The sequence below is a fragment of the Leptonychotes weddellii genome, chromosome 14 (assembly GCF_054177405.1).
Source record: "Leptonychotes weddellii isolate Sample4059 chromosome 14, ASM5417740v2, whole genome shotgun sequence".
Taxonomy (NCBI): Eukaryota; Metazoa; Chordata; class Mammalia; order Carnivora; family Phocidae; genus Leptonychotes; species Leptonychotes weddellii.
Genome location: NC_138382.1, coordinates 55,515,943 through 55,543,037, shown reverse-complemented (window position 1 = coordinate 55,543,037; position 27,095 = coordinate 55,515,943). Strand labels below are relative to the sequence as shown.

The following is a 27,095-nucleotide window of genomic DNA, read 5'->3' as shown; positions in this document are numbered from 1 at the left end:
AAAAAAAAAAGAAGATAAATATGAGGATTCAGGAATTTAACCCAATGTAAAACCTTTTGAAGAACTTGGACTTCAAGGTTTTTCCAACATAACTGTCTGTTAGTGACGATGAGAAGGAAACATGAATTCAAGGATGTTCAGTTTATTGTGAGAGGAAGAATAGCATAATCATTAAGTGACTGGTTCTGGTGTCAAATTGCTTTGATCCCAGCTCTTGCATGTACCTGATTTGTAAACAACATAAGTCACTTAATCTCTCTTTACTAAGGTTGTTTGTTTGGAAAGTAGAGGAAGAAATATGGTTGATGAAACAGAATAAATTATTATGAATACCAATTCATAACATTATTGTTTGTATTAAATTACTACATGTAAGGAACTTAGGAGAGTGTCTGGAACACAGTAATAATTCAATAAATGTTCTGGATTATTATTAGTTATTACTTACTTTTAGTATTACTACTGCAGCCAGGAATCCTGTTTCATGAGAATTTTTGTTCATTCTTTATGATGCTGTTACCATAACACTTTGTAAGTAAGTCATTCTCTCTTGGAAGCGCTTGCTAGCCCTCATTTCTCTGGCATTCAGAGTATTGCCTTTCTTCCCTGTTTAGCTAATTTTTCCTACCAAATAGTTCTCTTTCTCATTACAATGCAATTACTTATGGAGAGGCCATCTTTCTGTGGTGACGCCAAAGCCACTCTATACTGATATGCTTCTGTGTTATTTTGAGAGCATGTTGGAGCTGGTTAGGTAATCAGGTCTACTTCAGTCCTGAAAGGAATCATCAATCCCTTCCATCTTCCTTGTGCAGGCTCTGATCTTTGAAAACAAAGTAATGGTTTTGCAAAGAAACAAGTTGCAAAGCCAGACTGAGGCAGACTCCTAATTTATTATAGACTCATGAAGCAACTCTTGCCCAGGCCCATACTGTTAAGGGAGCTTAGAAATGAACAAGATGTGGTTTCCAGTAAAACATTAAATATTAGAATGTGGCCTGCATGTCCATGGGAAGTGATTTTACCCATACCAATATATGTACTAACAAAGAAAGTAAACAGTTACCTAGTGTGAAAGGATTTCAGTCTAAAATGAAACAGGCATGTGCCCTCAGGAATAAAAAACTTAAGAACTGCGAGACTGATTCCCTGTGAATGCCTGACTTACAGAAAACTGGAATTTTCTCCCAACAATGAACATTTGCCAAGAATCTCTCCCCATCCTCAAGCAAGTGAAATTCCTACTTGGACTCCAGCTGAAACTTCCCGACTCCTTATGTTCCTTGTCCATAAATACAGCCTAACCCAAACTTTCAAAGGGCTCACCTGTGGTTTGCACAGTTTGAGTTTCCTAAATTGCAATTTATCTTCTATTCCTAATTAAACTTTCTGGTAATTCAGGCTTGGCTCAGTTTACCTCTTTATTTAGGTTGATGCTATATTATCTGGCCCCCTTTGGAACCTACAGATTTTACAGGGTTAGAGATCACTTGGGGGCTCATTAGCCTTATTCTGTTGTGAAAGAGATGGATAGAAAGGTTTTGGCCTTAATTCTCCAAGCAGCTGATACTGTGGAATGATGAGAAGAGTGATGATATTAAAGTCACATAGGGTGGAGTTTCAAAGGAGTCATTGTGCCATCACCCAGTTGGGGATTCTAGGCCAGGTTGTTTCATTTCTTTGGACTTCAGTTTCTTTATTGGCATAAAATAGCCTATCATTAAATAATAAATGATGAATAAAAAGTATGATATAATTTGTAATCTCTATAAAACATCAATTTAATATGACTTACCATTGCATGGGTTCACATGCCACATAGTTTTGATTGTGTGTCCAAAGAAAGTTGTGCTATTTAAGACTTTTTCTTAATCTAGATAAGGTGACTTACAACTCCTTAAATTGTATGAACTTGGACATTTAATCTATGAGCTTTAGCTTCCTATCCATAAAATGGGACTAATACCTACTTCTTAGACTTATTGATAGAATCCAATGAAATAGCTATTAAGTACCAAGTACAGTGCCTGGCAAAACACAATGAAAATCCTGCACAGTATTATTAGTCTGCCCTTCACTTTTTCTTTAATTTTCTCTCTACTTCTTATCTTCCCTAATTAGCCCAGAGACTATACCTTAATTATACACTAGGCTCTGGTTGTTTAACTTGGGAGATTTTCTTATCAAGACTGATTTTGGGGTTCTCTTAAAAGGGTATGAATGGATCAGGCCCAGAGGCTACCTAGTTTTTTTTGTTTTTTGTTTTTTGTTTTTATAAGATTCACCTGTAAGTTTTGAGTTTATTATTGCCAAGATCTTTTTTTCTGATTTTTTTTCTCTCTCCTTTCCACTTCTTTCCCATCCTGTCATTTGACAAATTAAAGTGTTCATCTTCACTATGGCAGTTGTTTTTCTGTGGCATACCACCCTGCTGGGATTTTTGGCGCTGATGATCCACAGCTGTGTCCGTCTGTGGCATATTCTTTCAGCTGGAGAGAGCTGCTTTGCCCATGGATTTTACTCCTTCCTAGGTCAGATTTTATCCAATGACTGTTCCATGTAGGGATACAAATGCCCTAGACCTTAGCCTCGATTTGGGATTTCTGTAAAGGACCATCAGTTTTAGAGATCACTGTGGGATTGGCTGAGGCTTCTGATCCTGGGTTGCAAATAACTTCCTTTCTGCACAGTCCTCTTCTCTCACCCTCTTATTGATGTTGTTTCTGAGGACATGCCCCAGTCAATCTCCAGTGGCAAATCTCTGTCTCAGAGTCTGTTACCTGGGAAACCAGCTTATGACAGTCTTACACAGCTTGTACCCCAATAGATTTACTTAGTAGGACTCATCTTGCTCATCAATTACACAGAAACTACAAGAGTAGAACAGTGTACATAAATTCCAATTGTTAGGCTCAGGTGTACTAGTTTTTGCGCCTTTCCTCCTTTGTATTAGGCTGAATAGGGAAATTATTGAACACACAGAAGACCATTTTGGAAGATGAAACATGGGATGCTTGGGTGGCCCAGTCGGTTGGGTGTCCGACTCTTGGTTTCAGCTCAGGTTGTGATCTCAGGATGTTGCGATTGAGCCCCACATCAGGCTCCACGCTCAGCCTGGGGTCTGCTTGGGTTTCTCTCTCCCTCTGCCCCTACTCCCTTCAAACAAACAAACAAATAATCAATAAATCTTAAAAAAAAAAGATGAAAACTCTGTCTACACCAGTTGACATGCAGGTGCCCTTCCTTCAGGATTGCCTCTGTTTTCAGCACATCTGAAATCTCCATCCTTAACTTTTCACTCAAAATGAAGATCTTACTTTAGACATTGTCCAGAAAAGTTTTTGCCGCATGACCAGTTGACCATCTACTGGGCTGCCTACAAAGGAAGCCAACATGATGAAAACACAAATGTAATGGGCTCACTTGAGTCCAAGCTCTCCTTGACAATAAAAACAACATCAACAAAAGAGAAACTAATAGCACTTTCTAAAAATAGATTTATTTATTTATTTTAGAGAGAAAGAGAACGCAAGAGGGGGAGGGGCAGAGGGAGAGAATCCTCAAACAGACTCCTGCTGAGCCGGGTGCCCAATGCAGGGTGGATCCCAGGGCCCTGAGATCATGACCTGAGCCAAAATCAAGAGTCAGACACTTAACTGACTGAGCCACTCAGGTGCCCCTGAGACTAATTGCACTTTTAATTTTATTTGTAAATTTATTCAAATACATCATGCATAAAAGTAATTATGCCTAACATACATGCAGACTGTATAATAGGATAAACATATATTTAAAAATTGAGGTGAAAGTAAATTAGTAGTGTAAAGTTTGAAAACAAACATGTATAACAAATTCTTTCACATTTTCAGAATATTTGTCACAATCTCTTCTCGAGCATCCTACATGTAAATTAAGAGATGGAGACAAGATCAAACATAAGGTTTGCAGGCCCATAAAGTTGTTTTCACTAAGGTCAAAGGGAGTTTTGTTCTTGTAGGATTTTAGAACTTTAAATTGATAATAAAAAAGATGAAATTAAAAAAAAACCTGAACCCCCCAGAGCTTTCTGTTTATTGCATACTAACCATTCTTCCTAAATAGGGGAGTAGAGATATCCAATCATGGAGTGCTAAGAGATACCCTGTTTTGGATCTAGCTGAAAAATCTTCCTTTGTTGTCATCTGGTTTCTATACTTTAATCTTATCAACTTCAATGACCTTTCCTTTGACTCCATATTAGAAACTGATTTTCATGGCCAATCCTCATATTTCATCATTAACCAGAATTATTTTACTTCCAAGTCTTCAGCTTCTCAAACTATTACTGCTGACATACTCCATATGGACAGATGCCAACATATAGCTCTGTGAGGTAGCCAAAGGGTAACTTTTAAGTCCAGACATTTGAGTCACTATAGCTCTAGCTATTACTCTGTCTCCTATGTACACATATTTTCAAGCTCTGAAGGTAGGCCCAATTTTTCTCAAATTCCTCTGCATTTGAATTCTCAAATTCCATCTGAATGCCTACTAATACCATTACACAAGATATTTAATAAGAAAAATGAAGACACATATTAAATGGGAGAAGTGAAACAAAAAACAAAACAGTTGTAGGAAGAATATATCATGAAAAAGTAGTTTTAGACAGTTTGATTTGGGTTGAATTAGTGTTGCAGTTTCATTTAGTAATATTACCTATTTTAATAGAGCTGTAGCATGTAAAATAAATTGGTATAACCCCTTTTGAAAGTAATTTGGGGATATATTTCAAGAACTATAAAACTTTTCTATTGAGAGCCATAAAATTGTTCATTGCCTTTGATGAAGTAAAGCCACTCCTAGGAATTTACTCTAAGATTTCATCAAAAAGAAGGGAAAATCAAACACAGGAAGATATTTATTTCAGCATTAGTGATAATAGACACTGATTAGAAACACTCCTGAATAGAGGAATGATTAGGATAGATATTTTTAATTCATGTAAGTAAATATATAGCTACTAAAATGATAGTTAAATACAGAATGACAACTGTGTGACAGGGTGGACAGTTGTGGGCCCAGATCTATAATTGGACACAGAGAATGGAGAGGCCTCACTATCATCTGTCACCCCTGCATCATGACAGGTAAAGATCTTTAATACTGACTATTGCTGATATGATGTCCCAGGGCTCAACCTCTTGTCTTATTATCTATACTCACTACCTTGGTGATCTTATCCAGTCTCTTGATTTTAAAAAACATTCATATGCTGATGACTCCCAAATTGATATCCCTGTCCCAGACTTCTGCTCTTAACACGAGACTTGTACATTCACTCTTCAGCATTGTTGTCATATTTAATAGACATTTTGCACCTAGTGTCTACAATGAATGCCTGGTATTCTGCCACAGATCTACTCCGACTATACCTTTCTTCTTTCAATGAGTTCCACCTCTATCCTTTTCCACTTTTCGGTCTGAAAACCTTGAAGTCATCTTTGGTGCTTCTTTTCCTCTTCACCCATATCCTTTGGGAAATCCTGTTGGCTCTGCTTTGTCAGTGTATCCAGAATTTGACTGTTGCTCACCTTCTCTGTAACTGTCACTCTGGCCTGGGGCTAAAATTACTACAATAGGTTTCCAAAGTCTTCCTGACTCTAAAATTACCCCTGTAGACTGATCTTAACACAACATGCAGATGACATTTTAAGAAAACTTTTAATAATACTATGGTATTCAAATGCGATTCACATCTTAAAGGAGAGAGCTATAGATGACAAATTAAGGTCTCAAACTTGGCTTTTCTGACTCTAGCTCCTAGAATCATTCTGCTGTAATTGTCCTTTACTGATAAGAGATCTTGCTAAAGTGATAAAGTTAAAAAAAAAAACACCTAAGCATACTTAAATCACCTTTAAAATATCTCATCCCTCCAGTATATTTAGAATATATTTTTTTCAGGGGTGTGCCTGGCTGGTTCAGCTGGTAGAACATGTGACTCTTGATCTTGGGGATTGTAAGTTTGAGCCCATGTTGGGTGTAGAGATTACTTAAAAATAAAATCTTAAAAAAAAAAAGAATATACTTTTCAAATTAAATTGATGAATTTGTTTTTTAACATTTTTCTCTATACAAAGAAAGCTGCAGCAGACAAAACAGAATGAAACCTTGCATTTAAACAGCTTTTTTTTTTGAACAGAGTCCCAAGGGTTTTGCACTCAAACTTTTCACATCATTAAATGGAATCTTCCCTGGTACTTTATAATGAAGCTCTGGCAGACAACACATATTTTCCCTAAATTCTGATCAATTCTGAAGTGGGATATTCTATGTCCTTGGTACTTAACACATCTCTCCCCTCCCTCCTCCCATTCTAAAAGCATTAGGTAATAGGGTTCAGTCTCTTCCATTTAATGCTCTGAATCAGAATTTTCACCATTCTCATATGATGATATTGACTGGGCCTTATAAAACATACAGATTAACAGATCTCTTCCCTGGAAATGCTTTTTAATTTTTTTTCCTTTCCAGATTTTATTTAAATTCAAGTTAGTTAACATATAGTGTAGTATTAGTTTCAGGGGTAGAATTTAGTGATTTATCACCTGCAAGTAACACCAACTGCTCATTACAAGTGCCCGCCTTAATGCCTATCACCCATTTAGCCCATCCCTCCACCCACCTCCCCTCCAGCCACCCTCAGTTTGTTCCCTATAGTCAAGAGTCTCTTATGGAGATCTCTCCCCTGGAAATTCTGACTTGATGGATCTAGGTTGAGCATGAACATGATATTTTAAGCAAGCATTCCAGATGATCTTAATTTTTAGAATTGTTCAGTAAAGTTTCTGGATAACTTAAAACAAGTAAAGTAGCACAGGTATTAGTATGTTCTTTGGTTATGGGAAATTACTGAAATGAAAAATAAAAGACCACATTAGAAATCATGTAAAATCTTATTAACCTGAAAAAAAAAAAAAAACCTTTAATCAGACAGACATTTAGAAATCTAGTGGCATGGTAAGTTCCCATTTACTGGGTGATTGCAAAGGCAAGTGTTTCCTCTGAGCTCACATGAATATATTTAAAAGTAGTACATGAGTGTGGGTCATAGTGAGACACTCCTTAAGAACTTGGAATCAAGGTTGCTCTCTGAAAGTTAAAATAGTAAGTTTTCCACAAAGAGCTGAAGTTACTCATCTGTTGAAATTAAGCACCCGTGTGAGTGAAACATCCAAGGACACTGAATATGAATATTGCAGGGTGTGACCTGCATGTTACCTCAGAGAAGTAGGACTGGAATATGATGCAATTTTGTAAGCTTCATTCTAATGAACTATTTCTCCTCTTGATGAAGAATGTTGTAGCAGTGGAGGCTGTTCATCATGGAATATAGAATAATGAAGAAGTAATCAAAATACAATTCAAGATTACATATGCACTTCCAGTTTTGGAAGACAGCAAACAAAACATACTGGAACCATGCAGAAGTTTACTCAATCCTGGATCTAGTTGTTTAGATAAGATGACTCTTGCAAAAGGCCCTGAAATCTGAGGACCTTCTCTAGGCCTATGGTGATCCAACTAAGTGGGATAAGGCCATTTTATTGGGTTTTGCCTATGGACAGCTGGTTGGCTTACTTCACAGGCAATAATTAGCTAATCCACATTCCTCAGAAACAGTGATAGACAAAAGTTATTGAAGAAGATATCATATGACTTCTGGAACTAATGAGGCATAAGCCTTTAATTTCAATACCTTATTTATAGATTTTCTTTTCACCCATATAAGCAAATAAGATGAATATGAATAGGCTCAATGTTTGTGATTACTTGAAATCGGTGTTTGTTGTAAATAATTATAGAGATTGGGTAGGTAATAGGGTTAAGATTCTTTCCTCCTCTTTAACCAAATAACAGCATCACACTGTAGTCATTGTTGTCTGGTAGTGAAATGTATAAATAAGGATGAAAATCAGAATAACTATGCTGTTTTTATTTATGATACAAATTCCCAGTTCCTACCTTTGGAGAGATTCTGAATTAATAGCATTGGGCATCTATTATCTGAGAAAGAAAAAAGTTATATATACTCATATATACTAAGGGTACTTGTATTAAGAACCAACACAGGGGTGCCTGGGTGGCTCAGTCGTTAGGCGTCTGCCTTTGGCTCAGGTCATGATCCCAGGGTCTTGGGATCAAGCCCCGCGTCGGGCTCCCTGCTCGGCGGGAGGCTTGCTTCTCCTTCTCCCACTGCCCCTGCTTGTGTTCCTGCTTTAGCTGTCTCTCTCTGTCAAATAAATAAATTAAATTAAAAAAAAAAAAAAACCAGCACAGTTCCTGCTCTGAATTTTTTTTCCCCAAGTTTCCATCATTGGCCCATTCACTCTCAACAATAATTCCTTGCAAACTCTGACTTGTTCAGGGTGACACCTTCTGCAATAATTATCTATAATTGTTCCACCTTCTCTAAATCTGAAACTCGGGAAGATTATATCTATGCTAGCAAGAGTCACTTGTTCCATATAATAAAGTCATCAGCCATGTCTGTCCAAAAATATCTCTCTTATACAGAGGAAAGGAAGTTATGTGTACACATGGGTTTCATTATTCCCCAGCCCCAGTGAAGGTGGAAAAGACAAACTCATCAATATACAATATTAATAAAATTACAGTTTATGTAATTTTGCTCACATATAATAAACATATCCATGAATGTTTCCCCACAATATGTGTGTACATTCATAAATCATTTCTTTTGCAATGTAATCTCTACAGGGTAGAAATCTTTTCTTTTTCAGCCTTAATGGGTCAATTTAGCATGCTCTAAATAGTAACATGGTACATGTATGTGTTGATTAATTCACTGAGACAAAGTTTAATATGGGAATATTCTGACCTTATTACCATAGATATTTCAAGATGTCCCAAAAGCTATTTCTTTACTCCACTTCATATGCAGGATTACAATTGTACAAACCCTTGTTGTGATATCTTTGCATATACATAGACATTTATTCATCCCTCACATACACATCCATCCCAAATAAACAAAATCAATCATGCTATAGTTCATTAAATCTAAAACCATATTTTTCACATTTTAACATTTAGAAACTAGGAAACGTTCTAAAATTGATAGTGTCTTGGTTTTATGAATTAAGACATACCTCAAATTGTATCAACACTTATGAAAAAAACCTATTTCTTCATAAATTCAGATATAGTTGCAAATCGTATAAGGAGAAATTATTTCCAAATTTAATAGGCCTAAAATTTTATACTCTTGGGGTATTAGTTATTGGCATGGTGATGCTAGAGTTGACTCTTAGATGTATAGCAAGTCAAACAGGAAACAATAATAAATTGTATAATTTTAATGTTATATTAATATTCAATGAATGTTAAATACTTTTCTGGAAACAATTCATTCTGCCTAAGTGATTCATTAATTTCAGGAGCTTTATTTACAAGACAAATCAAGATATTAAACTTAGTGTTGAACTATCAAAACTGAGTATTTTCCAAAGTTTGGTTTATACCAACTATTTTGCAGCTTTCTGGATAATCTTGGAGATTATTCAGATGAGTCTGCTTGCTCCAATATTACTGAGGGCAGAAATTAACACAGTACTAAAAGGATTTCTAAACAGCAGTTTTTTCACAGCTGCTTTTACCTCTTTGTTCCGTAGACTATAGATGATAGGATTCAACATGGGGGTTAATCCAGCATATACCAAAGCTATAAATTTATCTATTTCCTGTGAATCTACAGCCGAGGGCTTCAGGTACATGGAGAGAGCTGTCCCATAGAACAAAACCACCACAGTCAGGTGGGCTGTGCATGTTGAAAAGGCTTTGCTTTGACCATCCACTGAGCTGATTCTCAGGATGTTGGAGAGAATGAATGCATAAGATATGCAAATTAGAAGCATTGTCATGGGAAGGAGAAGTATGGTGATCACCAGCATGATTAATTCCACCACAGAGGTGTCCACACAAACCAGTTTCAAGACAGCCAGAATTTCACAAGCGAAATGATTGATTGTGTTATGGCCACACAGAGAGAGCTGCAGCACAGACACTGTTTCCACCAGGGTGGTGAGGCAGCCTGTCACCCAGGAGCCAGCCGCAATCTGCACACAGACGCTCTTGTTCATGATGATGGGGTACCTCAGGGGGTTGCAGATGGCCACATACCGGTCATAAGCCATCATGGACAGGAGCACACACTCAGTGGAACCCATGGCAAGAGAAAAGTACATCTGAGCAGCACACCCTAAGAATGAGATGGTGTTTTTCCCTGAAACAAAGTTTGCCAGCATTGGAATAAAAGCAGAAGAGGTGTACCAGATGTCTAAAAAGGAGAGGTTGCTGAGGAAGAAGTACATGGGTTTGTGTAGGTGGGAATCCAGGACGGTGATGGAGATCAGAATTATATTACCCAGCAGGGTGATCAAGTACATCAGCAAGCACAGCACAAACACAATGACCTCAACTTTGGGGTAGTGGGAAAATCCCAGGAAGAAAAAAATTGTTACAGATGTCAAATTTGCCTGGAACATTTTATTATGTCATATTTATGTATATGCATAGAAGGATTAACATCACATGTTATATATAAAACATAAGATTGTCTCCCTTCATATTTTCTGGCATTTTTTTTCTTCATATGAACTTGTAGTCTATGTAGTTAAATGCTTCTCTAGCTTGGTGATAGTATTAGTAATATATGTTTGAAGGAATTTGTCATTAATTAGGAAAATTTCAAGCAGGAAGTCAACAGATAAATCTTCAAGCTGTTATTTTTGATACAATATATTTTTTGGCAGTGTTGGGAAGGGGGAGGTTTATTTCATAAACATCATGAGAGATTGAGGAAAGAAATAATCTTATGCATTCTTTCTTTTTCTGAAACCACATTTATAACTGATCTATGGATAAGTCATCCATTTACCTGAACCATTGGAATGATTTTCTTCCCCTAGTTTGGTAACAGTCTTCTTACTTAGGAACTGTTCTGCTTTCCAAGCTCATCATTTCTTCTGTCACCCTTAGAGTTCTGTCCAAAATTATTTGGGACATTCAGTGAGAAAAAAAAAAATACAAATTTCTGCAGTCATACATTAATTACTGAAAGCCTTGAACTTTCAACACAGGTCTGCAGTTTCCATCTCAAACCCAGGAAGATGATGACAGATATTCTTATGGTGGTAGACCTATATAAAAATTTCTTTCATATAGCCAGAGTTGCCCTGGCATCTATGCTCCAGAAACATCCTCCAAAGGACCAGCTATTGGCACTGTAAGGCAATTTAAGTTTTTTGTTGCTTGTGAGAAGTTTCCAATTCATACAGCAAATTAAAGTTAGAAATCTATTTGTACAATATTAAAATTCTGAAACTCCAGGGATAATGTCCCATAGATCCAATTATAGTCAGTAGCTTGTCTGTTCTAATTGCAGTGTTGTTCAAACAAGAAATAAACATGTTCCTGTCTACACTGTCTTTGGGAAGGTGAACTTTGCTTCTGATTGTGTTATAAAATAAGTCAAGCTGGCTAATTTAAATAAAGTTAATGAGAATAAATATTGTTGGCAGTTTCTCCTTTAGATTGAAGGACATTCATAATATGTACAATATGAAGTTATACTTGATGTGGAGGACTTCATAATATGTACAATATGAAGTTATACTTGATGTGGAGCCCACCGAAGATGGAAGAAGGAAAGCTTAAGTAACTCTTCCATTGCTCATCATAGCTCAAAAATAAGATAAGAGTAAATGTTCTTCATAGAACGTGAAGGGCCAATTTGTTTAAAGAATACTTCTTTCAAGGTAGAACCATTTTGAGAAGATAGCTTCACTATATAAAGGCATCTTGATCCTTCAGAAATCCAGTGATTTTTTATTTGAGTGATTTTTATAATCTCTGTTCACAATTTTCTGTTTTCTGAGTGAAAGACTGATGGTGAATAGTTCATGGTAGGGTGGAGAAAACATGCTGCCAGTTTCATCACTGTGCAATTGTGATAGGATGCCTTATTTTTTAATAACAGATTATAACCATGACTATTACTAAATTGCTTATATCACATCAAATATGTTCTCCTTCTCAGAGAAGGTTATAAATTTGAACTATTGCCAAGATTAAACAACAACAACAACCAGAAATCCCCTCCTCATTGTTTGATTGATTACAAACAGAATGTAGCCTTGAGGTCTTGTATTTACTCTGCTCCCATAGGGATATAACCTTCAAGGCTCTGGGATGATTCACATCTTTAACTATAGGACAGCTTGGTGCACAGGAAAGGCTAAGTAATTAGTGCTACAAATACCTTCCACCATTTCCTTTTTGTCATCTAGGGAAAGTTGGTGATCCTTATTGAGATTCGGCTTATTTGTAAAAGTGCAATGATAATATTTCTTTATCAGGGTTGTTATGAGGAGTAGAGATATTTTATGTAAAGCAACTTACATAGTACCTAATATATAGTAGGTACTTGAAGATTTTAGATTTTTCTCTCTTCTACAGTTTTCTGTTTGTTTCTTGAATCCTCTTCCTTTCTTGTATTTACTTCCCCTTCTCACTGTTTCCTTCCTTGTTTGGCTACAGCAATGTTCTTGCCTTTCTCCTCTCATTTAGACAAGATTCACTGCAGCCATAATACAAATGGTTGAAGCAAAAGGAAGAAGAGGCTGACATCTGGCCCCAGAGTCCCATTTCCCTCTGAATTCCTTTATCCAATACAATTCCCAGCTTACTCGTTCGATTTCTGTAGGCCAAGGCTTATGAGGCTGGAAGTAAATAATTTAGGCTGACCTCATTATGCCTAGAAGAGAACTGTACTTTAGGGCTTCCCCACAAATATCTAGAGGGAAGCAGTAACTAAGACTGAGGAAGGTTGCTGATCTGACTCCCCCACTATGTATAAAGCACAAACCACACTTCTGCTTTGGAGATACCTCAAAGCACATTGAAAAGAAGAGAAATTCTGAACCTCCATGGAAAAATTCAAACCCTACTTATGATAAAATAAAATGCTCTCAGCAAGCTAGCAATAAAAGGATACTTCCACAGGGACATCAGCAAGATGGTGAAATAGTACTTTTCAGAGCTTGTACTCTCACAGAAACATAAGTTTGAACAATTATCCACAAATGAAAATACCTTTACAAGAGCTAAGGATTTCAGATGAGAGTTATGGATTGGTAAATACTTCCAGATCTCCACTGAACCCGAGCCCAGAAATAAGAAAAGACACATTGAAGAGGGTAAGAACAACATGTTCCCATTACCAATGTCATCCTTTCCTCAAGCCTGAGCAGTGCAATGCATAGAGACACTCTAGGGGCAGGAAGAGTGAAGTAGTATCCAACATTACTGTGAACCCCAACACAGGGCGCCCAAGCTCACTCCCCCCAGAACAACACTCCTGGCCACCACAGTGCTAGGTCAGGCCCTGAGGCCCCAGGCTGAATGCCTGCCCTTGTGGATGTAGCTTCCATGTCTACCCCAGTGTGAAGCAGGCAGCTGCAGCCCCAACATATAGGTCAGCCCCTGATGATTATCACAACAGATGCAGAAAAAAGTATATGATAAAATTCAACACCGTTTTATGATAAAAATTCTCAACAAACTATAAAGAATGTACTTCAATATAATAAAGGCCACATGTGACAAGTCTACAGCTAACTTCCTAAGTGAAAAGCTGAAAGCTTTTCCTCTACGACCAGGAACAAGACAAGGGTGCCCACTCCTGCCATTTCTATTCAGTATAGTGCTGGAGGTCATAGCAAGAGCAGTTAGACAAGAAAAAGAAATAAAAAACTGGAAAGGAAGAATGAATATTGTCTGTGTTTGCAGATGGCATTTTCTTATATATAGAAAACCCGTAAGACTCCACCAAAAAAACTGTTAGAACTAATAAACACATTCAGTAAAGTTGCAGGATACGAGATCAATGTACAAAAGTCTGTTGCATTTCTATTCATAATAATGAACTATCAGAAAGGGATATTAAGAAAACAATCCCACTTATAATAGCATTAAAATAATAAAATACTTAGGAATAAGTTTAACCAAGGAGGTGAAATATATGTACACTAAAAATTAAAGAGATTGATTAGAGAAATTGAAAAAGATGCAAATAAATGGAAAGATATCCACACTCATGGATTGGAAGAATTAATTTTGTTAAAATGTCCATACCACCCAAATAAATCTACAAATTCAATGAAATTTCTATTAAAATTCCAATGGAATTTTTCACAGAAATAGAAAATAACAGTCCTAAAATTTCTATGGAACCACAAAAGATCTCAAATAGCCAAACCAATCTTGAGAAAGAACAAAGCTGGAAACATCACATTTTCTGAATTCAAAATATACTACCAAGCTGTAGCAATTAAAATAGCATGGTGCTGGCATAAAAGCAGATCTAGACCAATGGGAACAGAATAGAAACCAGAAATAAATTCATGCACTTACAGTTAATTGATCTTTAACAAAGGTGCCAAGATTATAAAATGGGGAAAGGATAGTCTCTTCAACAAATGGTGTTCACTGGATAAAGTATTCTTGGCTGCATGTTCTTCTCATTTAGTACCCTGAATATGTCTTGCCAGCCCTTTCTGTCTTGCCAGGCTTCTGTGAATAGGTCTGATGTTATTCTGATGTTCCTTCCTCTATACTTAAGGAACCTCCTCTCCCTAGCTACTCTCAGGACAGTTTCTTTGGCTGTAAAATTTGCAAGCTTCACTATTAAACGTCATGGTGTTGATGTATTTTTATTGATTTTGGGAGGGGTCCTCTCTGCCTCTTGGACACGAATGCTTGTTTGCTCTCCCATGTTAGGGAAGTTCTCAGCTAATTGAACATAATTAAAAAAATTTTTTAAATTGGTGTTCATAAAATTGGATATCCACATGCAGAAGAATGAAATTGGACCCTTACCTCAGACCATATACTTAAATCACCTCAAAAGGGATTAAAGACTTAAATATAAGACTTGAAATATAAAACTACTAGTGGAAAACATAGGGAGAAAGCTTTTTAACATTGGTCTTGACAATGATTTTTGATTATGACTCCAAAAGCACAGGCAAAATGGAAAAATGGGATTGCATCAAACTAAAATGTTTCCTCACAGCAAAGAACAATCAATAGAGTGAAGAGTTGACTTGTGGAATGGGAGAAGATATTTGTGAACTGTACATATCTAAAATATATTAGGAACTCAAACAATTCAGGAAACAAATACCCAATTTAAAAATGGGCAAAGGACCTGAATAGACATTTTTTCCAATAAAGACATACAAATAGCCAACAGGTATATGCAAAAATGCTCAACATCATTAATCATCAGAGATAATGTACATCATAACAATAGAGAACAAACTGGTGGTTACCAGAGGGGAGGCAGGTGGTAGGGGTGGGTTAAATAGATGATGGGGATTACGGAGTGCTCTTGTAGTGATGAGCACCGGGTATTGTATGGAAGTGTTGAATCACTAAATTATATACCTGAGACTAATATTACACCATATGTCAAATAACTGGAATTTAAATTAAAACCTGTAAAAAGCTATATTGAGCTATCACCTTAATCTGTTAGAATGACTATTATAAAAAAAAGACAAAAGATAAGTATTGGTGAGGATGTGGAGGAAAAGGAATGCTTGTGCACTGTTAGTGGGAATGCAAATTAGTACAGCCACTATGGAAAATATTATGGAGTTTCCTCAAAAAACTAAAAATAGTACTACCATATGATCCAGCAATCCCAGGAAATGAAATCCAGTATCTCAAAGAGATATCTTCTTCACTCCCTTGTTTATTGTAGCATTATTCACAATAGTGAAGGATGGAATCCACCTAAGTGTCTATCAGCAGAGGAACAGATAAAGAAATAATGGTATATTCATACAACTGAATATTATTCAGCCTTAAAAGAGAGAAATCTTGTCACATGCTACAATTAGGATGAATCTCAAGGACATTATACTAAGTGAAATAAGCCAGGCACAGAGAGTCAAATAGTACATTGTCTCACTTTTGTGTGGAATCTAAAAAAGTTGAATTCATGGAATCATAGAGTGGAATGGTACCAAGCAGGGGCTCTAGGTTAGAGGATATGAGGAAATGAGGAAATGGTACAAAGTTTCAGTTATGCAGGATGAATAAGTTTTAGAGATCTAATATACAGCATGGTGAGTGTAGTTAATAATACCATATTTTATACTTGAAATTGGCTGAGAGAGTCAATCTTAAATGTTTACTCAGCATACGCACACACAAAAATAACTATCTGAGGTGATGGATATGTTAATTAGCATGATCGTGGTAATCATTTCACGATGTATATGCATTTCAAAACATTACATTGTACACCATAAATACATACCTTTTACTTGTCAATTGTACCTATATAAAGCTGGGAGAAAGTTAAAAATAGCACCTAACAACAACAACAATAGGATACTTCCAAAACATAATACAGGACATCTGTAGAAGCTAACATCAAAACATAATGAAAGAATGTGTCAAAATAAGACATTAATTAAGCACCTGCAAGGCCAAAAGATGAATAACATCTTTTGGATGGTGATATTTTTGGATTCTATATAATAAATCTTTGCCTTCTCAATGGTAAAAATGATATTCTGTGTCTCATGGGCAGTTTTATAGGTTGAATGTTTATGTTTAAGTCTATGGTCTATTTCAAATCCATTGTTGTGTATGGTGTGAGATATGGAGCATTATTTATGGAAGAAACCATCCTTTCCCCATTGAATTACCTTAGCATCTTTGTTGAAAATCCATTGACCATATATGTGTGGGTCTCTCTCTGTACACCTCTGTCCTGTTCCATTGATTTGTTTTACTTTATATCAATACCAAGTGACTTGGTTATTATAGGTTTATAATAAGTTTAATAATAAAGTAGCATAGTCTTCCAACTTCGTTCTTTTTAAAAATTGGGCTATTCTAGGTCCTTTCATTTCCATTTCAGTTTTAGAATCATCTTAGCAGTTTCTCTAAAATCTCTGCCTAGATTTTGAATGGAATGGCATTAATCTCTAAATCAATTTGGGAAGAACTGATAACTTAATATTGACTTTTAATTCATGAAAAAGGTATCTCTGTAATAGGTCTTCCTTTATTTGTTTCTACAGTGCTTTGTAGCTTTCAGTATAAAAGTCTTACACATCTTCTATTAATTTTCTGTTATTTTTCTTTTTAATCTATTTCAAATGATGTTTAAAAATATATTTTCCAATTATTTATTATTGGTAAATAGAAATGCAAATGGTTTGTGTGATTTGACACATCCTGATAGCTTAGGTAAATTCTCATAGTAATTTTATTAGTTATTTTGTGGATTCCTTGGAATTTTTTGTAGTTGTGTCATACACAGTCTGTGAATAAATATAGTTTCCTTCTTTCCAGTTGTAATGGCTTTTATTTATTTTTCTTGCCTTATTACACTGCCCAGGACACCGAGTACAATGTTATATGGAAGTGGTGGTAGTGGACATTCTTGCCTTGTTCTTGATCTCAGGAGAACATTCTGCCTTTTAACTGACTTTATCCTGTTGTTTTGCCTTGGATATATCCCCACATTCAGCCTCTTTTTTTCTTGTCTCTAAGTGGAGAGGGTTGATTTAGATCATATTTTTATTTTTAATCATGACAAAATTGGTTAAATTTATCATCTTACCCATTCCAAGTGTACAGTTCAGTTGTGTTATGTATATTCACATATTGTGCAATAGATTTCTCGAACTTTTTCATCTTGCAAAACTGGAACTTTGTACTCACTATTCACTAATCCCCCCTCACCACGACCACCCCTTGGCAACCAACTATGTTCTGTTTTATGATTTTGATTTCTTCATACAAATGAAAATCATACAGTATTTGTCCTTTTGTGACTGGCTTATTTTACTAAGCATAATATCCTTGAGGTTCATTAATGTGGCATGTGACAGGATTTCCTTCTCTTTTAATGCTGCATAATATTCCCTTGTATGTATATACCACATTTCTTTTATACTTTCAGTGTTGAGGAGCATTTGGGTAGTTTTCTCCTCTTGGCTGTTGTGAATAATGCTGCATCAAACAGGAGTGTACAGATATTGCTTCGAGATCTTGCTTTAAATTCTTTTAGATGTATACCCAGAAGTGGGATTGCTGGATCATATCATAGTTCTATTTTAATTTTTTGAGAAATCATCATAATATTTTCCTTAATGGCTGCACCATTTTACATTCTCACCAATAGTGTACAAGGGTTCCAACTTCTTGGACTGAGGAGCTCCTTCTACCTAGATGATCCAGGTGTTGTAAAAACAACATTTTTAATACTCTCATCCCTAACTACCCTCCCCCCACCCCACCCCCAGAAAAAGCAAACAAGCAAACACCTATGGAGCATGCTTCTCCTACTGTGTTCTGATGTTGAATAAATCATGTAATTAACACTTACCTTTTCAATTACTGTGCTAGGTGCTGGTGATCAGAAGATGGTAAAGGTATAAGCCCTTCTCTTAGCATCTCCTCAGTCTAATTAGGGAATAGAGTATAAAGATAGAGTAATTTGTGAGGCATGGGAGTGAGTGAGTGACCTTTGCTATGGTCTGGGAATGGGTTACAAAGGCCTTTCTGGAAGAGTTCATACTAGAGCTGAATTTGGGAGGTTATTAAGGGCGGCCAGATGCATAGGTGAGAAAAAAGCCTTCCAGGCAAGGAGAATGACATATATTAAACTTGGAGTTGTAAAATGTCATTTTCCATTCAAGAAAAGGTAAGGAGACTGGTGTGATCTGATCATTAAATGAAAAAGAGGGAGTTGCAGGTGATAAAATTGGAATTGTCACATGAAGTAGTCTATGCTAATTTAGGAGCTTTATAGTCCACGTTTTTGGTACTGTAGAAGGATTTTTTTTCTTACTGGGAGAAAAGCAATATGAATATGTTTCTAATTTTTAAGAGAAATCACTTTGGTGATATTGGGGAGAAGGAATTTGAAACAAGGCTGAAAAATTAAAACTCTGGCAATGAAAATAAATGGGACAAGTTTGAGTCCTGAGATATAACATCATCTGGTGTTCACTTTGCAGTATAACTTGATTCAGGGAGTTAGATAGAATATCATAGTTGAACATAATTTGAGAAAATTGGGAGAAGGGTAAAATGTATTCTCAGCTGATATCATAATGTGGTCTTGCAGGTGCTTAATTAATGTCTTATTTTGACACATTTTAAAAATTCCTGGGAACAACATGAAAGATGTTAAAGGGCACTGGGGGGTGGTGGGACTGGATAGCCCCTTTCAGTGATCTGAAGAGGGTCCATGTGTGTGGTTAAATTATGAGGGAAGTGATGTGACAAATATTTGGGGCTGAAGGAATTTCTTTGATACTTTACTAATCTCTCCTAAAGAAGGCAATCATTTATTGCTGACTGGACCTAAGTCTGCTTGAAAAATCTTTATGCCTCCCCAAAGAAGAGTTAAGATCAAGGGAAATACAACCTCATCTTCTAAGAAGTAGAGCAGTTACTCAAGTTGAAGACTCTATGGAGCCAAATTTTCTAGAGGGGAGATAGCACTGAACCAAGATTGGGGTTATTGCATAGGACAATGAATTAGTTTGGTAGGCTCCCATAACAAAATATCACAGATCAGGTGGCTTAACCAACAGAAATTTATTTTTTTCCAAGTGCCGGAGGCCAGAGGTCCAAGATCAAGGTGCTGGTAGAATTGGTTTCTCCCCTGAGGAGGCCTCCCCTGAGGCCTTTCTCCTTGGCTGTTTTCTTTGTGTGTACACGTTCATGTGGTTGTCTCTCTGAATGCACCTGTCTGGTGCTTCTCTGTGTATCCAAATTTCTTCTCCTTATAAGGAAACTAGTTATATTGGATTAGGGCCCACCTTAATGAACTCATTTTAATTTGATTATCTCTTTAAAAACCCTGTCTCCAAATATAATCACATTCTGAGGTACTGGAGGTTAGGACATCAACTTAACAATTTGGGGAGGCATAATTCAGCTCATAACAGAAGGTATGGTCACTAGGCACCTGGCAATTTTACAATTCTTCAGGAACATACTCAGGGCCTTATTAAGGCTTGTACATGGATGTGGGAAAAATCTGGGGGTCCTGTGAAGTAAATTGCCCACCAAAATACATACTGATTTGCTCCCCAAGTAGTAGTGAGTTGATAGCTTTCCAGCACCTTTCTTGAAGTGGGACACCAGCAAAGCAGATGCTTTAGGCAGGTGTAGGGGTCACTGTTGACAGCGGGGTGCACGTTGATTTGCACTGCATTTCCTAAACAGAGAGTAAAGAAGGCATTGTTTTATCTCCAGTGGACAGGTACCTCAAGGCCCAGGGGTTGATGGATGTCATTTTTGTTTCCCAGTATAATTTTTGGTTTGTCAGGACTCTCTAAGGCTGGCATTGAAGCTAGGGTAAAAAAAATCATGTTTAAAAAAAATTTCTGAGGGGCCTGGGTGTCTCAGTTAAGTGTCCAAGTCTTGATTTTGGCTCAGGTCATAATCTCAGGATCAGAAGATTGAGCCCCACATTGGGCTCCTTGCTCAGCATGGAATCTGCTTAAGATTCTCTCTCTCATCTGCCCCTCCCCCCGCTTGTGCACTCTCTGTCTCTGTCTCTGTCTAAATCAATAAATAAAATCTTAAAAAAAAAAAATTCTGAGGAGCAAAGTCAAAGAAGTGTGGCCAAAAAATCATCAAACAAAAGGTAGCTTTCAGCCTAACCAGGAACATGGGGGCAAGACCAAGGGGTTAGAAAATCCAGGGAGATGAAAGCAAGCAATAATGGATCCAAATGGACAGAGGGAGAACTATTAGTGAAGAGTGTAACCACAAATGGGTGGGATTTTGATTATTTTTGATAGCATAGCAAGCGCAAAATAAATTAATTGAAACAGACATTTAAGTTAGACTTCCTTATATCCATGATTGACTATTTTGTGGGTAAGGTGTTTTGTACCACTTTTGATTACCATTACAGTGCCTGCAATATAGTAGTGGATGCATAAAGATTTGTTAAGTGAATAAATAATCACAGAGGTCATGCTCCTGCAAACTGGCACAAGGTAACAAACAGTGAAAGTATACACTGGCCTGCCTGGCAGAGATACAGGAAGCAGCTCTAGGTGTGAACTCTATATTCCTGCATTTTTCTAAGTACAGTTTTAACTATTCCTTCAGAAGGACGGAGTTTGAATTTAAGCTCTTAATACTGTTATAATCCTCTATTTTTCCCTAGATGGCGACAGAGACTAACTTGTCTGTCTTTGAAGCCACCCTACTGAAAAGCTCTCGGAAAGAAAACAGAAATGCACTGTTTTTTGCACCTATTGTTATTGATATCTATATGTAGTGAAAACAAGCTGTTTTACTTATATTTCTTATTCATAAGATTTCAAAGCAAAAATAAGCTGTTAAAGAGAGTTGATAGTATCATTTATCAAAGATTAAGTACTAAATAGTAGTTCTGTGCTCAACATTGAGCTAGAGGCTACGGGGAATAGAAATAAGGAAAACTATTCATTCCTGCCCTTGGACTCATAAATATCTCTTACATTAATCTCTGTAATGTGTCCATCAACAGCTGTCTTGCCTCACCACTGCTTAGGGTAAACAGTAGGAAAGCTCTATGAGGAACCCCTGTGCTCTAGAGCTACTCCTGCTTCTGGGTTGTGTAATTACAAGAGATATAAGATACAGCGGTGGTTTCAATGGTGAGTGAATTTCCAAGCTTCAGCCAAAGCAGAACTCAAGGTTCTTCTGTCCCATAGTATGATTTCAGTGGGGGAGGGAGTGTGGTAATGGCCTATCTTAACAAAACAGACACTATTGTTTCTAATCAATGACTTCAAAGAAGGTGTTTTCTAGGGCTGCTGTAACAAAGTATCACAAACTGGGTGGGTTAAACAATAGAAATGTACTATCTCACAATCCTGGAGGCTACAAGTCTAAGACTGAAGTGTTGGCAGGCTTGATTCCTTCTGAGGGCTGTGAGAGAGAATCTGTTCGACGTCCCTTACTTACCTTCTGATGGTTTACTGGCAATCTTTGGCATTCCTTGGCTTGAGAAGTATCACCTCGATCTCTGCCTTGATCTTAGCATGGCGTTCTTCCTGTTTCCATTTCTGTATCCAAATTTTCCCTTTTTTCCCTCCCTGAGAGAAATTATAAAGGATGTAGAAGACAAGGTGCTTTAAGGATTATTGAAGCATTATGAATTCATTTATAATTATAAAAAATAAATGCACACACTGGATATAATGAGACACATAAATGCTGACTGAAGGGGACAAGGCAGGGGCCTTGAAAGATGTTGAATCTCTTAATTGATGAATCCTTGCCTGGAAAAAAAAGATTTGGAAAAATCAAAATGATCAGTTAATTGTAATTAACGTAACAGGTTTTCAAAGTACATATGGAAATGATTTTTGATAAGAGACATTTAGCACATTAAGAAGGCTGAAAATTCTTAGACACTTCTCTTGTCAAAACGTTGCCTGCCTTTGAGTTCTGAGCAGATTATATGCTTGCTTTGACTGATAAAATATTAAAGATATGGTGCTGTGCCAGTTTTTGAGCCCAGGCCTCTAAAAAGCGTATCTGCTTCAACTTCCCAGCTCTTGGAACACTTGCTATTGGAGCCCTAAGCCACTATGGAAGAAGTCTGACTCTTCTGCCAGAGCTGCCGGATGGGAAGAACAAGGCATTTGAGCAAAGCCGTTCTGGACACTCCAATCCAGTTCTGTGCAACCGAATCCCACCAGATTTCCCCTTTTTATAAGGACACCAGTCATATTGGATTAGAGGCGCACCCTACTCCAATATGACCTCATCTTAACTAATTACATCTGCAATGACCCTATTTCCAAGTAAGGTCACATTCTGAGGTTCAGGAGGTTAGGACTTCAACATATGAATATTTAGGAGACACAATTCAATTCACAACAGAAGAGTTTAAAACTATTTCCCGAGAGGAAATTATAAATATTTTCTCGTTGATTCCCTTTGAAGGAGGGGGCTGTTAAATTTCAAGAGATGGCCAACATGGCCCCTGTATAGAAATGTATAAAACGTATCATAGAATCTAAAAAGCATGTTACAGAGCAATGATAAATTATCTTTCTTGTTCCCCTTCCTTCCTTCCTTCCTTCCATCCATTCTGTCTTTCTTCTTCATTATTATTTTTTCACACAATGATGTTGAGCTTTGATCTTGTACATGACTGGCAAATACTGAATCAGTGGAAAATAGGAGCGGCATGATAGAAATTTATAATTTATCAAAATATTAGCATGCATATTTCATGTTTTAAACAAAAAATGACAACATAGTGCCTCATTAAGCTGTGAATAGCTAAGTTCCTATAGCAGTATTCTAAAGCCTTTTGCTTACCTCATAGTCAAGGCAATGTGCTCCTTGTAATGTCATTCTGTATTTGTTTGCTATCCAAGATGAAGCCCATTAGCGAATAATGTGGCCTATAGCAGCCAAACTGACCATGAGGAAAAATGCTCAAAAAGAGGATGTTAGTGAGTAACTTTGCTTTAGTGAGTGCCAGAGTCAACTGTAGTTGTATTGTAACTGGACTTTTGGTGTTGAATTAGATTTGTCTTCGCAAGATGCTTTATTTACATTATGTATAGTTAGAAAAATGTTTTGTTCATTCATACATTCAACAAACTTGAAGAATACTTTCCATGTGAAGGCTCAGCTTTCAGCAAACAGAACTTTGAGCTGGATAAGGCATGATCTCTGTCTTCAAAGAATCACCTCATATAGTTTAGCTCACTCAACAACCTGAATACACATATGTACATTATAGCAGCATGAAAAACAACCTGAGTATCCACTGTTAGAGCAGCGCCAAAATCCAGGACAAGTGTCAGAAACTTTGCAGGGGGTTGATGGGGATGTCGTGCCATCTTGCAGGAAATTGTATTCTTGCCATGGTCTCTTTTTTAAATCTTCTTTGACCATTCTGCTGGCCACATTTTCGGGTCAGGCAAGTAAGAGTGGCCAGAACACCTGGAGAACACCTCATATCTGCTGAGTATGATTATCATCAAAATTAGTGTCCTCTTCCCAAATAAAGGACAACTCTTAAATGTCGTCTATTAACCTTAATATGTTCATTAATTCTCCAATTCATCAGCATTCTCAAATAACATAATTTAAATACTTAACTCTCCTTTCACTGGCTTAAGTTTATTTTTAAAGCTCCCAATTTTGCTTTATCCAATAGCTTTTAAATATATGAAACAATGTATTCCTGATTATGATTATATAATTTATTCATGCAATAGAGTCATATTTCTGCAGAAAAAAATTTCCTAATTTGTATTCCAGATCAATTATGCTTCTGCAGAGAACACCATATTTTTTAGGCACTCTGTCAATGTAGTTCATGTGACACCCACTATCATAAGCGAACACAATGGAAGAGCTGGGTGGAGAGCTACTAGGCAAATTATATTCCTAAAAATAGCAATAGGAGCCCTTGTAGTAGGACCCAGCCAAAAATGGAGGTCTACATACTAGTATAAGCTCTAGTCTAAGCCTTTGAGGAGTCACACAGAATCAAGATAGCAGCTCATTTGTTGTGCTTATATTGTTCCCAGCATTAAGTGCAACATAAATACACCTTCATTGACTATATGACCAGACTTACTAAAAATAGGTAATGCAACAGTTCTGGAATTGGAGGCCCTTTTAAATACTGTTTAAAAGATCAACAATTTATTTGGCAAATTATTTTTCGGCAAGTCAAAGGAGACTGCATCCAGATATTTTTATTATTGATTTTATTATTTTCAAGAATAAATAATTTAGAAATTGACAAACATAATTGAAGTATGGTCTACAAAATAAAATAAAATTAAATTAAATTTTCAAATTTGCAAATCAACAAGCCTGGAGGATTGTATATCCTGGAGTAAGTTTAAATGCTTTGCAACTCTCACTTCTTATTAATTTACCACAATGCCTAACATAGCACTCCTGACTAATGCATGGTGTTTCCTTGCTTAGCCAGTGCTTAGTAGCCATTTAATTTGACATTGAAAGGTAAATGTCCAAAAAGTAACCCCAAATCAAAAGCTATGAAAATTATGTTATAATCAAAACTTTACACATGATGACAGAGTTAAAGCTCTCAGCATTACTTGAGTTCCTACTATGTACCAAATATCCAGACTTATGATGCAACTTTCTTTTCTGAACTTTATTCAGTTATTCAAAAATAATAATTTTTCTTACCATGTTGATACAAAAATTAAATTCTCTATTTAATCATCTGTTAAAAGAGACAAAGATTTTTTTATTAAGCTCTTATTAGAAACAAAATTCTTCCCACTGTGAAAAAGATCAAATAATTTTTAGCCTTCTAATTCTTTATTTCCATAAAAATTCATACCAGGACTATTTCAATTAGGAAATATGTGCAGTAGTTAACTTGTTTAAGAGCTTGGTAAAAAGTCATTTCAAAGAGACTCAATTCATGGAGGACGTTAATTATAGCAAGAGGTCTTTTGATATTGACATCATGTTTGTGGTAGGGTCATAGATTCTCATTATAATTTAAGTGTTTTGACATGCGCTGACATGTTTAACTTGCTGAAACACATTTAAATATTTCTGTAAATCATCTACCAAAAGTGAAGACTACCAATAACATCACATATCCTTGAGAAATGACTGCAGCATTCACTATGAAGTCATATACAGAATCAAAGTTGCTAGTCCTTTTGCAGTATAAAATTAAAATGTTTTAGTGTCTTAATGGGACCAGTAAGTATTGGTGTTGCCATTTCTGTAGGAACCATGGCAAGGTGACTTCGGTGCCTGTAGGTAGATAAAATCATCCTCTAAGAGAGTATCTCATAGGACTCAGCACACAATATCAAAGAGTTTAATCATATGCAGACAAAACCATTGAGTTTACAAACAAGTGCAAAGATAAATGACTGAATTATGGACAATGTCCAAGCTTTATTAAAGTGACAAAGCTATAACAAAAGAAAGTTGTCACTGAATCATCTGCAGTATGCACATCCCTATAGACAAAAGAGGAGTCTTATCTGCTTGAGTCTAGAAAAGGAGAAATTTTGTCAAAAATAGAAACACTTTACCCTAAAAGGCACAGAATCTGACCACTAGAAAAGTGTAGAGGGGGGCACCTGGGTGGCTCAGCCGTTAAGCGTCTGCCTTCGGCTCAGGTCACGATCCCAGTGTCCTGGGATCGAGTCCCACATCGGGCTCCCTGCTCGGCGGGAAGCCTTCTTCTCCCTCTCCCACTCCTGCTGCTTGTGTTCCTGCTCTCGCTATCTCTGTCTCTGTCAAATAAATAAAATCTTAAAAAAAAAAAAAAGAAAAGTGTAGAGGATTGGGGAACAAGGAGAGACTATTAGCTTTTTTATATCTTTGTTGAAATATTCCTCAAAAGCATCTGATTCCTTTGCTCTGATTCTTTGTTCCTGAGCAACCTTCTGATGACACATCCATTTCCAAATTATTAAAGTATCTTATTCCTAATACTGGGGAAAGTGCACTCTGAAATTGTTGGAAGCATTTAATCTTCTGTAGTAAATTAACAAATCTGCTGGTGTCTGCTTTATCATCTATCTCTTGAGAATTTGTTATGAACCAGTCCCTAAGAGACCGGTTAACTCTTGGCACACTTACAAATTTAAATTTCTGAGATTGAAAAGAATAAAACTTTTGGAGGTGACAGATATAGTTATTGCTTGGATTGTGGTGATAGTTCCACAGTTATATATGTATGTCAAAACTCATCAAGTTGTCTACTTTAAATATGTGCAGTTTCTTGTATATCAATTATATCTCAATAAAGCTGCTTTTTTAAAAAAGGGGAAAAAAATAAAGGGCCAGCCTCTGGGTTCTGTAAGCTCAGCAGGCTCTGAGAGAGACTCTGAGGCCCTGCTAGGGCCCACTCCTCCTTTTCTCTGGTCTGTGCTCTTTCAAAGTCACCATGTTCTAATCATGAGCATCTATTGATTAGCATATGACTTGAAACATCCAAATCTTCTCAG

At 36.6% G+C, this 27,095-nt stretch overlaps 1 protein-coding gene across 1 annotated transcript; it reads right to left on the bottom strand.

Moving 5' to 3' along the window:
- Positions 1-9,566: 9,566 nt before the first annotated feature.
- LOC102738623 (olfactory receptor 13F1-like) lies at positions 9,567-10,550 on the bottom strand. The gene has a single exon (XM_006727650.1). The coding sequence runs from the start codon at positions 10,548-10,550 to the stop codon at positions 9,567-9,569; it is 984 nt and encodes a 327-aa protein (XP_006727713.1).
- Between the last annotated feature and the right edge of the window lie 16,545 nt (positions 10,551-27,095).